At 40.9% G+C, this 14,335-nt stretch overlaps 1 protein-coding gene across 8 annotated transcripts in view; it reads left to right on the top strand.

Annotated features, from left to right (window-relative positions):
• Positions 1 to 14,335, top strand: part of MTA1 (metastasis associated 1) — a 148,515-nt gene that overhangs the window by 57,818 nt on the left and 76,362 nt on the right. For all 8 annotated transcript variants that reach the window (XM_063298595.1, XM_063298594.1, XM_063298598.1 and 5 more), the window contains exon 14: positions 8,429 to 8,618. In XM_063298595.1, the coding sequence (XP_063154665.1) occupies positions 8,429 to 8,618 (190 nt within the window). The remainder of the gene's footprint in view (positions 1 to 8,428; positions 8,619 to 14,335) is intronic.

The following is a 14,335-nucleotide window of genomic DNA, read 5'->3' as shown; positions in this document are numbered from 1 at the left end:
AATACGTTTACAAATGTAAAAAAAAAAAAAAGTCGGGAAAAGCAGGAAGCCTGGCAGGCTCCAAACAAAGCATTGTGGGCATAGTGATGCCTCTGATGCCATGTTGGAACCCAAAGCCATACGTAGTCTTTCTCACATTCATCTGAACATACGTACACATACATACATTTTACATTTTTTCATTCCCGCTGGCCATTTGAGAAGAGAAAAAAGTTAGTTACATCTGTAATCATTCTAGCAGGCCCACCCTGCTTTTGCCATTGCTGCCTACGCCTCATCTTTTTGTAGCTGCTATTTCTGGATAGCAAATTCTATTTCATGCACTGCAGTTCACATTTTCACCAGATCAGGTATTGCAGCCCAATACAATATCAGTTTTCTATAGAAGAAAGAAAACTTTTATTTATGGTCAGTGACTAGCAAAGTAGCTACAGCCCTAAAACAACACATAAAAGCAGGCTCAAGTACAATAAGAGTAATAAAACCGCCACATAGACCTGCCAATTAAAATTTACACATATAAGAAGTAAACAAAAGAGAACAAAATATAACAAAGCAAAGCATAAAATAAGTAAATTTTAGATAAAAGAATAAAATTACTTCCAATAAGAACTTTGAAATCCTGTAAGTAATAACATGGTTCCAGTCTGAAAGTAGAAAACAAGCCACCTCTCCCTCAGATCTCTACTAGGAGATGGTGTAGGTATACCAGCGCATAAGGTCTTGTAGAAGGGACAATGAAGATATATCTGCACTAAGGTCTCAGGTTCATTCTGGTCACAGGAACATTTTCTCTAATTAAATGTGAGTTTATGAAACCTCCTGTCCTATACTGCTAAGGGGAGACAATTAGAGCATGCCAAATGCCTTAAGGATTTACAGTGTGTTGAGCAAACTAGGTTGAACTGATAGTTTGCAAGTCTAAAAGGTTTCCAGGAAGGAACCTACTCTTGCAGGTTACCTATAGCGCTCAAGTCTGTGTGACATGCATTATCGATGACTCTTTGGCAATATCGCAGGTTTTGCTTTCTTCAGGCTTAGAGATAAAAAAGAGTGAATGGAAAGGTGGCAATAACACAGGTTAGCCATGATTTTTAGTCTCCATTGTGATATGAATGCATTAAGAAGAATTACTGAGGCCAGTAGGCCAAGAGAAAATGGAAAGTTGAGCCAATAAGACGGACGGCAAACCTGGACCCTCACCTCCAGTGGGATCCTTCTGTTTCCATGTGAATTAGAATATTTGGAACATGGAACCTAGAAGAATGTTCACAAAAACTTAGATTGGCAGCATTCAGGGGCTTTCGATTGTTGTAGATGCTTATCTGTGCCCTATACAGCATTTGGGATATAGGTTTAGTTCTAAACAGCTTAATGGCCACAGGTATGCATCTACCTCCCTTAGAGTGAAAAAGGCCCAGGATTGCCTTTGTACTTGGCTTTGGCATAGATGACTCTAGATTGTTCCTGCCAACTTCCAGAGGCTTGAAAAATTACTCCTAGATATTTAAAAGCTGGAACTCGTTCTATTTTGTTAGTTCCTATTTGCTATTGAAGTTTATGGCAACTAGATCTTCATGAGAAAACCTTAATTTTAGTCTTGGAGTAATTAACTGTGAGAGCCAGTTTGGTCTAGTGATTAAGGCAATGGGCTAGAAACCAGGAGACCGTGAGTTCTATTCCCGCCTTACGTATGAAAGCTGGCTGGGTGACCTTGGCAAGTCACTCTCTCTCAGCTCTAGGAAGGAGGCAATGGCAAATCACTTCTGAAATCTTGCTAAGAAAACTGCAGGGACTAGTCTAGGCAGTTGCTGAGGATCGGACATGATTGAACAACAACAACAACAACAACAACAAAAATTGTAAGCCCTTCCTCCTTGCAGAATTCTGCTAAGGCCCTCAAACTTCTCCTAAGACCCATCAGTATAAGCAAGAAAATTGCTGCATCATCAGTGTACAGCAGCATTGCCAAATATCTGACCCTGAATTTAGGGGGGATGGAATTCTTTTTTCTGTAAGAACAGCAACCGCTGAGTTTACATAAATATTAAATGGTAGGGGAGCTAAAACACATCCCTGTTTAACTCCTCGGCTGATTGGAATAACTGCAGTAAGATATAATAAAGTTAGCTTTACTACACCTAACTTGAGTGACTGTGTTTTCATGCAGCATCCTGATTAGTGCAAAAGCCACTGGTCCATAGATGCAAGGGCAAACTTTCCACCAGAGTATATTTCTTGGGATGGAATCGAAGGCTGAGGAGCCTACCAGTCAGCATTTCCCTTCAGCAGCTTGCATAGAATTGCATAGTCACTTCAGAAGAGCACTGCATCATTGAGTCCAATTCTGAGATTAAAATCACCTACTATTATTAGGGCTGTATTTGGGTGATTTTAGATATTGATTTTCCAGTTTATCCCAAAGTGCATTGGTTAAATAGAACAGCCTACATGGAGAAAGGTAAACACTGACAAGAGATCTTGACTGGGTAGATTAATTAGGGCACTAGGGCCAGGTTCTCACAGAATTCAAGCTGAGTGGTTATAACACTGAGGTTTTTTTGACCAGAGCACAAAGACCCCTGGAAGCCTGGCCTCTAGACACCCTCAATGTAACTTCCAAAGAGTGTGCAGCACTCTTTTTTATATGATTCAGTACAAATAATTTTGCCACTTTTCTTCTTATGCCACAGGATTAAAAAGAACAGATTTTATCTTTTGGATATCCAGTGTATGTTTGCATTGCATGAATCTCTTTTGCCAAGACCTTTATACTTACCCAAGTATAGCAGCTGGTATCCCAGCCTCCAATAACAAGTTACTCTATAGCCACACAGCCCAAAGATTCTCTCTTGAGTCATATGGTGTTAGCTATTCCTTCAGAGCCCTCCACATTGGCACTTGCTTCAAAGATGTGGGCTTTAATGTAGGCTTTGATGTCAAATTCCAAGGAAAAATTGAAAGTACCCCAAATGAAAGCACAAAGCTTTTTATTGGTTTGGAAGAATTCCCAGATGACAAAAGATACTACATTTTACCAGTCACCCAGACCATATCTGAACTATTTGAATATTAGATCATTTAAAACTTCTTTTACAGTGTCCTGTTCTAAGCCAACTATGCACACATGCACATAGAAGTTAGACTCCTAAGGCTTTACTTCTAGTTAAAGCATGTACAAGTAATGGCAAGCAAGCATGTGTGCAAATGCACATATGCCTCAGCAAAGTTTTAATCACACGTGAGCTTGCCTGCAAATAAGTTCCTAACACTGAGAGTCCAGTGTAGCATTCTTAGGTCCTGGTCCAAAGATCTAGGTGTTATGGGAGGATTATGGGCCATCCATAATCAGCCATCCAGGTTCAAAGTGACAGAATTTCAGGAGGCAAGAGGTTCAAAGCTTCAAGCACACACAGTTCAGGTAGAATGGTTGTTCCGAATGGAGTGTTGTCAGCTAATGGTGCCTCTTAAGTAGAACCTATACCACATAGGACCCAATCAAGGCTGGGGATACTCTTGCCAGGCAAGGAGGCACATGGAACTCCTTTGCTCTGCTCAGCATAGAGCATAGCATGCTTGAGGGCTAGTCACCCAGGATCCTGGTCCTTGTCATTTGACCACAGGCTCTTGAAGATTGCTGGGTGGGCCAGCTTTCAGGTATTAGATTTCTTACTGCCTCCTGAGGGTGACATTCATTAGATCAGTCTCCTCAGCATCAAGCTCTCCTCTCCCAAGGCTGGAGGTTTGGGCATTTGGAGTAGCGCCAGTGGAATTGTATGCCAGGGTGTGTGAACATGGTCTGCATCTTCCCTTGAGCATTCTTCAGGCCTGAAACTCTTCTAATCAGTGAAGTACTGGAAACATCTGGATGATGGTACAAATCCAAGATCATGCCACTTCCTATTTAGGTTTTGTCTTATATGATAACAAGGGTGGTAGAGATGCAACAGAACAATGTGGGCTTGCAAGAGCAGCAGAAGTGGTAAGGAACAATGAAACATGGGATGTACTTTGAAGGTGGATGGGAGTTTGATGTGGTATACCACTGGGTTGATTTCCACTTCTACTGAGAACAGACCTAGGAATCAGTGGTCCAGTTTCCTCAATGGCTACTGAGTTCCCAAATGCTTCATAGAAATCCATACCAAGTCCCCCACTGCTAAGGAAGCCCTGAGTTGGTGATGTTGGTCTTCAAAGTGTTTGTAGCCCTCCTCGTCCATCTGTAGCAGATCTTGGAGAACTTGGCGGATTGCCTATAGTTCTTTTAGTAGTTGGTTTGTGGCCAGGACGATAGATTCTGGTTGGGTTAATTGGAAAAAGTGGGATGGAAGCTCTTACCAGGAATAGTGTCATTTGATATATGTTGTACATTGTTGTAGATGAACTCAGCAAGTACCAGGAGTTCTACCCAATTATCCTGCTGCAAATTGATGAAGCATCTCAAATAATGCTGTGGGATTCCATTCACTTGTTCTGTCTGTCTGTCCAATTATGTGCAAATGATAGATGGATCTAGACATCCAAGCTCTTAAAGAGTGCCTGCCAGAATCTGGTGGTATATTGCAGACCACAATTTAAGATTAGGTGGTTGGACAGTCTATGTAGGCAGAAGGTGATATGTAAGAATAGATGGGTGATCTCCTTGGCTGTGAGGAGGACCGAACATAGCACAAAGTGAGCCATTTTGGTCAGGGTACCAACCACAACCAGGATTGTCATTGCTCTTTCCAAGGACATGGTGGCCCAGAGCCTTGCAAGTATAAACAGATCAGGTTTATCAAGGGCATCTTTCACGCTGGGCCAGGTTGAACAGGAGGCATACTACTGGTTTACATTAGCCTGAATGTATGGCCACCAAATGTTCCTCAAAATCAAATGTAGGGTCTTGAAAATGCCAAAGTGACCATTGCCCCACAGTGGACCAGGCAAGGCATAGTACTGCCCTAAAAATGGAGTTCTTGTTCCTAGGTCCTTTAAATAAGGCAGGACCTCCTACGCTTACTCCTGATTATCATCCCATTGATTGAAACACCTGACTAATTTCTCCTTCAAATGAACTGATAATCCTAGAGGTTCACATACTTTTGCCAGACAAAAATATGTAGATTTGTATCATTTTCCTCAATAAAGGAATAAAATGTTTTAACTCATTTGTTTAATTGGGTTCTCTTTATCTACTTCTAGGATTTGTGTGGAGAACAGATCACATTTTAGGTCATATTTATGCAGAAATACTGAAAATTCAAATGGGTTCAAAAACTTTTAAGCACCACCGAATGTGTGTTTGTTCTCTAAAATTGCCTCACTTTTTTCTTCTCTATATTGGACTATTTTTAATTTTAGTCATGGGATGTGGGTGGATGGGTAGATAGAAAGACAGACAGACATACAGACAGCTGGCTGCCCAGAGTTATATATTTAAGATGGGATGTCATGTAAATTTTATAAATAAATGAATAAATTGTACCCTGCAATTTGTCATTTGTTTTGTGTCAGACTAGAGGGAAGTGTCAAGTGGAATACTATACATCTCTCTTCTAGGCCTTATGTAGTTCAATATATTTTTAAAAGACAGATATGGAGTTAGAAAAAATAGTTATAAATTTGCAGTCAGTACAAAGATAAGGGAATAGCAAATGCCTTAGAGGACAGTGAAAGACCTTGACAAGCTGAAACAATGGATAGAAAGCAGCCATATGGATTTCAACAGGAACAAATGTGAAGTTGTACATTTGGACTGGGAAAATCCCAAATGCAGGTCTTAAAAGTAATGGTTGGAGGTGTTCAATATCTTTAGCAGGGAGAACAGTTCAGGGAAGCATGATAGCTGTCTTGTATCTGAAGATTTGTCATAAAGAAGACAGGTCAGAATTGTTCAGAGTTTGAAGAAGACAGGTCAGAATTGTTCAGAGTTTTTCCAAAAGACAGGAACAGAAATAGTGGATTTAGATTGTAAAGAAGTAGATTTCAGATGGATATCAGGAAAAAAAATCCTAATAGTAATTAGTAATAATAATAGTAATCCATTGTTTAATAATAGAAGAGACTGCCTCTGGAGGTAGTGGACTCTCTTTGCTGGAAAGGATAATTGTTGGGGGCTCTGAATAATCTTGATAACCTCTCTGTCACCTCCAGTGATACATGGGGCACCTGTATGCCTCTCACTTTGAGTTTTCCTTGGTTCATGCTTTTCACATTACATATTCCTTTTCCTCTTTCAATACTGACGTCATTAGTGACCAGATTTCCTTGTAATTCTGATCCCTGTCATTGCCTCCAAGACCTAGTCTTGAAAGTTCAACATGTTGCAGTAGTTAGAGCTGTATCTTCTGGATTGGGGATCTCATCATCTGGCATCCAGATTTTTCTACATTTTTGAGCCATGTTCACATACATGTTTTGGCAACAATAAAGAAATGGTTTGCCTACTTTCAACTTTGGGTTTGGAGTTCCTTCTAGTTGGGTTGGCTTCTCTTGGGCCTACAGTGCCCTACCTGACCTCACCCCTTTTAGCTTCAATCCTCCCTTTTGACCTTCCTGTACCAGCAAGAGCAACCCTAGCTCACATTAGTATTTCAGATTCACTGAAGCTAATGAGCTCTTCCACCATATCATGGTAATAATTATGGAAATGTTAATCCTCAATACTAAATTAGTAAAACTAATTGTCTGCAAACACCATATTATCTGATAATTAAATGAGAGCAAATTAAGAAAATAAAGGTCTCTGGACATTAATGAAATGGCCAATCAATGAAATGTTTTTATAAGAAAAATACAGGATTCTGTGTTATAGTGTTGAATATGGTAGGTAGGTAGGTAGATATAAAATCAAATTAGTGTACTTTCAGTAGGAATCCCTGATATAATAAACAGTAAAGATTCAGCTTCCTTCATTTCAGTCCTGTAATAATATATTCAGGAGCTGTAAAAAATAATGATTTTTCTTCCAGGATTATTCTTTTTCAGATAAGTAAATGTAGGTTATACCTTAGGCTGAAATAAATTTATTTGATAATGTTAACCAGCTGGCACAGCCACTGTTATTTTTCAGATAATTGTAAATTAAGTAAATATTAGGAATAGCAAGAACATTTGAACAAGAAAGCAGAAAAAGAGAAAAATATTCATCCACTCCAGGGTGCTAAACATAAATGCATAACTTCCCCCTTCCCCATTTTCTTTTAGATTTTTAAGATTTGTTAGTATTAGATTGCAAATCTCATTTTCTTTCAGAACAGTTCTGGAAATATCATAGGATGCTTTTCTTTTGCATATGCTTAGAAACACAGCTTTTTATACTTTCCTTTTTCTATTATTTAGCACCCAAAGTCATTTAGAGTCAGGTGTTTTTTAAAATCCAAATAAATAAATCTCCTTTTCTTTTGTCTCTCTTACCTTCCTATCAGGTACAAATGATAGCACAATATTTGGGGAAGGTGATACCTTAATTGTCACAATAAAAATACTGATTATTGTTTTCCATATAAAATGCTTTATGTATAATTCCACTCAACCATGAACATAACAATATTACAATTGACTTTTACATAAACATAAACATCACACATGCACATTTTAACTTCACTTAAATGTCTAAATTTATAACCTGGGGTTTTCACCTAGGGAAGAGCAAGGAGGGTCAGTGTTCTCTATAATTGTTGCCATAAAATTATTACTTTTCTCTCATGCAGCAGGGATGCATGGTTGAAAGAAAATTCCTTTCCTTCACAAAGTAGTATTCAGAGGCAGCTTATCAACAAGGTCCATGGGTACATCCTGTCACTAATATAGACACATGCACACTATTATACACACACACCATCAACAGATACCTGTATAGACACACAGCACAACACTCCTGTTCAACCTCCACGCTAGTGCACATGGACCAAGCACTAGCACAGTCAATTTACACAGTCACAGCCGTTTATCCAAATACATGATACATATGTTTTCATGAGTATACATTCCATCCTCCCAATCATATACCTTATATGTGTGCACACTCATACCTTCGTAGAGATAAATACACAACTTTATAGAATACTGTCTGGGGGGGGGGAATCTAACTGAAAGAGCAGGTTGTTCATTGAATCAATTGGTGAGGTGAGCTTCCCTTCACTGGGGGAGAACTGGGAAGCCACCTGTTGAGATGTTTTACTTAGGTTTCCTATACTGAGCAGGAGGTGGGTTTTGATTACCTTAGCACCTAGAGTCATTTGGAGTTGGATGGTTTTTAAAATATAAATAAATAAATCTCCTTTTCCATAGTTCTATTATTTTGTAGCTTTCCATATACACCTTCTTTCTCTTTACTCATCATCTCTCCACACTCAGCCTTACTTAGCCTTTATCTGCCTGCAGGAAATCTTGTTTTTTAAACAAATTTCTAACCAAACCATATGACATATTTACTTTTTTATAGAGTCCTCATACTGGACCCATAAGAAACAACGGGAGCCCCAAGTTTGCTATGAAAACACGACAGGCTTTCTATTTACACACAACCAAACTAACCAGGCTTGCCCGACGCTTATGTAGAGACATCTTGCGTCCATGGCATGCAGCAAAACATCCTCATGTGACTATCAACAGTGCAGCAATCAAAGCAGAATGTGAGTCTTTATTCTGATTGCATATTGCTAACTTACATTTTAAATTCTTAAAAAGTAAGTCAGTGCTATTGAAGGGGGAAAAATTGAGGCTTACTGCCACAAAATCTTGAGAACTGTGTATGTGGTGTATATGTTTGAAAAAAGAAAAAGTTTCTCCAGTAGCAAACTTGGGCGGCTAACGGTCTAGCATTTGGTCACTCATGCCCTGGTCATCTCCCATATAGACTACTGTAATGCGCTCTACATGGGGCTACCCTTGAAGAATATCTAGAAGGTACAACTGGTCCAGAACGCAACCGCACAGGCAATTTTAGGTGCCCCAAGGCGGGAACATGTAACACCTTTGTTGCATGAGCTGCACTGGCTCCCAGTTTGCTTCTGGGTCCAATTCAAGATGTTGATTGTCACCTTTAAAGACCTACATGGCATGGGTCCAGGTTACCTGTGGGACCGTCTCATCCCTATCACATTGGCCTGCCCCACCCAGTCATGCAGAGAGGACGTGTTACGGATCGCACCTGTAAAAGAATTCCATCTGGCGGGGTCCAGGAAACGGACCTTCTCTGCGGTAGCTCCCGCCCTCTGGAACATGCTTCCCCCAGAGGTGAGACAAGCCCCCTCTTTACTGGACTTCTGTAAACAAATAAAAACCTGGTTCTGTCGTCATGCCTGAAGCAGGAAGGGGAACAGTCACACGTGGGGATGGCTAGTGCCCTAGAAGGGCCTTTATACTCATGGATTGAGATATAACCTTTAGCCATCTGGATTTTTATTACATTTTATATTTATTTCTGTCTATATTATATTGTATTTATAAGGTTATTGAATTTTAAATTTTGTTTTATTGTAAGCCGCCCAGAGTCCCTCCTTTGGGGGGGAGATGGGCGGTGGTAAAATTTGATAAATTAAGTAAGTAAGTAAGTAAGTAAGTAAATAAATGGCTATCAATTTGAATGTGACATGAGGCCACCAAAAGTAAGTATGGAAGTAAGCAGAAAAAATACTTTTGTAAATTAGAAAAAGGAAAAACTATGTATTTGGGAGCTTGGGAGCTTGGGGGCTTACAAAATGTTGATCATAATTGAGCTATAGTGTGAGGGAGAAGTGAAGGATGTCCCAAAAACACCAGACTGACCTCTAAACTGTGAAATATAGGTAGTCCTTGCTTAACGACCCTAAATGAGACTGGAATTTCCATCGCTAAGTGAAGTTGTCATTACATCATGTGACCACACCACTTAGCAATGGCAGTTCCAGTAGTCCCAGTTGCGGTCATTAGGTGAGGACCGCACCATCAATAGGTGAGGACCTCATGCTTCTCCTGCCTGCTGCATTCACCTTCACTTCAACTCCTCCCCCCGTCTACCCCCATCCCTGCACTTTATAATTCTATATATATTGTATCTAATGCAAATATCATACAGTATATTTATTTCTAATACAATTACATAACCATTATGCTTTTCCCTAAATTACTGTATTTTGTATAAATGAGTCCCATATTTCATTGTACTTACCCATACAAAGTCTGCGTCTATAGGCAATCCTCTCATAGGTGGCAAGTATAACTAGGTCTTCAATCCATTGAGTAAATGGGGCCATACATTTATCTTTCCAATGTTGCAGTATCACTCTTTTAGGCATAGTAAGGGCAGGGAGAATCCATTTACGTTGTCCAGTTGTCAAATTCAATGTACTAGGTATCTAATTCAGGAGAATATTGTCCTCTGAAAATTTTAGCTTTTGTCTCACAGTCGCATATATGATCCACTACCTTTTCCCAAAATTTGGTAAGTATAGAACATTGTCAGAACATATGTTTTAAAGAGGCATTGTCCTTATTACATCTCCAACGCAAGGACTGTCTTCCTTTTCTGTACAAATTTAATGGAGTACAATAAATTCTAAATATTATTTTTTGTTGTATAAGTTGCAATTTAAGGTCCATTGACACCTTGCTATACAGGTTTTTTGTTGTTTATTCATTTAGTCACTTCCTGTCATGAGTAAGGATGGCGAGCAGGGAGCTCCCACCCAGACTGTCAAGCGCATGCGTAGCACTGAGGAACTGTTCAGCCATTCAAAGAGACACAGATCGGGACCGCCTTAACCTTTGGGGTTCATATGGCTGGGTTTTTCCCACGCTTCCTCAGTTTGTTAGGATTCTTGTTAAGTACTAGTAATAAATATTAGAGACCAAGTCATTGTCTCAGTGTGTTTCCTGGTAGTTAGGACACTTCCGACTCTTCGTGACTTCATGGACCAGCCGACGCCAGAGCTTCCTGTCGGTCGTCAACACCCCCAGCTCCCCCAGGGACGAATCCATCACCTCTAGAATATCATCTATCCATCTTGCCTTTGGTTGGCCCCTCTTCCTTTTGTCTTCCACTCTCCCTAGCGTCAGCATCTTCTCCAAGGTGTCCTGTCTTCTCATTATGTGACCAAAGTATTTCAGTTTTGCCTTTAATATCATTCCCTCAAGTGAGCAGTCTGGCTTTATTACCTGGAGTATGGATTGGTTTGATCTTCTTGCAGTCCAAGGCACTCTCAGAATTTTCCTCCAACACCACAGTTCCAAAGCATCTATCTTCCTTCGCTCAGCCTTCCTTATGGTCCAGCTCTCGCAGCCATATGTTACTACGGGGAACACCATTGCTTTAACTATGCAGACCTTTGTTGTCAGTATGATGTCTCTGCTCTTAACTGTTTTATCGAGATTTGTCATTGCTCTTCTCCCAAGGATTAAGCATCTTCTGATTTCCTGACTGCAGTCAGCATCTGCAGTAATCTTTGCACCTAGAAATACAAAGTCTTTCACTGCTTCTACATTTTCTCCCTCTATTTGCCAGTTATCAAGCTGGTTGCCATAATCTTGGTTTTTTTGAGCTTTAGCTACAAGCCAGCTTTTGCACTTTCTTCTTTCACCTTCATCATAAGGCTCCTCAGTTCCTCTTCGCTTTCAGCCATCAAAGTGGTATCATCTGCATATCTGAGATTGTTAATGTTTCCTCCAGTGATTTTAACTCCAGCCTTGGATTCCTCAAGCCCAGCTTGTCACATGATGTGTTCTGCATACAAGTTGAATAGGTAGGGTGAGAGTATACAGCCCTGCCGTACTCCTTTCTCAATCTTAAACCAGTCCGTTGTTCCGTGGTCTGTTCTTACTGTTGCTACTTGGTCGTTATACAGATTCTTCAGGAGGCAGACAAGATGACTTGGTATCCCATACCACTAAGAACTTGCCACAATTTGTTAGGGTCCACACAGTCAAAGGCTTTAAAATAATCAATAAAACTGAAATAGATGTTTTTCTGAAACTCCCTGGTTTTTTCCATTATCCAGCAGATATTGGCAATTTGGTCCCTAGTTCCTCTGCCTTTTCTAAACCCAGCTTGCACATCTGGCAATTCTCACTCCATGAATTGCTGAAGTCTACTTTGCAGGATCTTGAGCATTACCTTACTGGCATGTGAAATGAGTGCCACTGTTCGATAGTTTGAACATTCTTTAGTGTTCCCCTTTTTTGGTATGGGGATATAAGTTGATTTTTTTCCAGTCTGATGGCCATTCTTGTGTTTTCCAAATTTGCTGGCATATAGCATGCATTACCTTGACAGCATCATCTTGCAAGATTTTGAACAGTTCAGCTGGGATGCCATCGTCTCCTGCTGCCTTGTTATTAGCAATGCTTCTTAAGGCCCATTCAACCTCACTCTTCAGGATGTCTGGCTCTAGCTCACTGACCACACCGTCAAAGCTATCCCCGATATTGTTATCCTTCCTGTACAGGTCTTCCATATATTCTTGCCACCTTTTCTTGATCTCTTCTTCTTCTGTTAGGTCCTTGCCATCTTTGTTTTTGATCATACCCATTTTGGCCTGGAATTTACCTCCAATGTTTCTAATCTTCTGGAAGAGGTCTCTTGTCCTTCCTATTCTATTGTCTTCTTCCACTTCCGTGCATTGCTTGTTTAAAAATAATTCCTTGTCTCTTCTGGCTAACCTCTGGAATTTTGCATTTAATTGGGCATATCTCCCCCCATCACTGTTGCCTTTTGCTTTCCTTCTTTCTTGGGCTACTTCTAGTGTCTCAGCAGACAGCCACTTTGCCTTCTTGGTTTTCTCTTTCTTTGGGATGTATTTTGTTGCCGCCTCCTGAACAATGTTGCCAACTTCTGTCCAGAGTTCTTCCGGGACCCTATCTACTAAGTCCAGTCCCTTAAATCTATTCTTCACCTCCACTGCCTATTCCTTAGGAATATTAGTGAGCTCATATCTAGCTGATCTGTGGGTCTTCCCTAATCTCTTTAGCCTGATCCTAAATTGTGCAAGAAGAAGTTCGTGATCTGAACTACAGTCAGCTCCAGGTCTTGTTTTTACTGACTGTATAGATGTCTGCCACCTTTGGCTGCAAAGGATGTAGTCAATCTGATTTCGGTGTTGTCCATCTGGTGAAGTCCATGTATAAAGCCGTCTCTTAGGTTGTTGGAAGAGAGTGTTTGTTATGCAGAGTGAGTTGTCTTGGCAAAATTCTATCAGCCTATGTCCTGCTTCGTTTTGTTCTCCCAGGCCATGCTTACCTGTAATTCCAGGTGTCATTTGACTGCCCACCTTAGCATTCCAGTCTCCTGTGATGAAAATAACATATCTTTTAGGCGTGTTGTCCAGTAGGTGCTGCAGATCCTCACAGAACCGCTCTACTTCAGCTTCTTCAGCATCTGTGGTTGGGGTGTATAATTGGATCACTGTGATGTTAGATGGCTTGCCCTGAATTCGAATTGAGATCATTCTGTCGTTTTTTGGATTGTATCCAAGCACTGCTTTAGCCACTTTACTATTAATTATGAAGGCTACTCCATTTCTTCTGTGGTCCTCTTGTCCACAGTAGTAGATCTGGTGGTCATTTGATGTGAAGTGGCCCATTCCAGTCCATTTCAGTTCACTGACGCCCAAAATGTCTATCTTTAATCTTGACATCTCACCAATAACCACATCCAATTTGCCCTGGCTCATAGATCTTACATTCCAGGTTCCAATGGCGTGTTGATCCTTAGGACATCGGATTCGCCGTTCACCACCAGCACCGTCGGCCGCTAGCCGTCCTTTCTGCTTTGAGCTAGCTGCATCATCACGTCTGGGGCTAGTTGAACTCATCCTCTGTTCCTCCCCAGTAGCATTTTGACCATCTTCCGACCTGGGGGTCTCATCTTCCGATGGTATACCGACATATCTCTGGTTGTACTGATCCATTTAGTTTTCACGGCAAGAATACTGGGGTGGGTTGCCATTACCTTCCCCAGGGATCGCATTTAGTCTGACTTCTCTGTCATGACCTTCCCATCTTGGGTGGCCCTTCACTGTTTAGCTCATGGCATCATTGAGGTGCTCAAGCTCCAGCACCACGACAAGGTAACGATCCTTTGCTGAAAGCTCTACAGGTAGTCTTCACTTAACGACCATTTGTTCAGCGACTGTTCTATATTAGGATGGCACTGAAAAAATGGACTTTTCGACCTGTGCCCGAAATTACAACTGTTGCAGCGCCCCCACAGTCACGTGATCAAAATTCAGGCACTTGGTAGCCCACCCACACTTATGACTGCAGGGGTGCTTCAACTCCCCCCACCCGCCTATCTCCCCTCCTTCTCTGCCCTTTTGGAAGCCTTGCACCCTGCCTTGCGGGGCAGCAAGCAGACACAGACCCAGAACTGTGCAAA

The sequence above is a fragment of the Candoia aspera genome, chromosome 3 (assembly GCF_035149785.1).
Source record: "Candoia aspera isolate rCanAsp1 chromosome 3, rCanAsp1.hap2, whole genome shotgun sequence".
Classification (NCBI taxonomy): Eukaryota; Metazoa; Chordata; class Lepidosauria; order Squamata; family Boidae; genus Candoia; species Candoia aspera.
The sequence above is the reverse complement of the archived record's forward strand: the minus strand, read 5'-3'. Positions and strand labels throughout refer to the sequence as shown.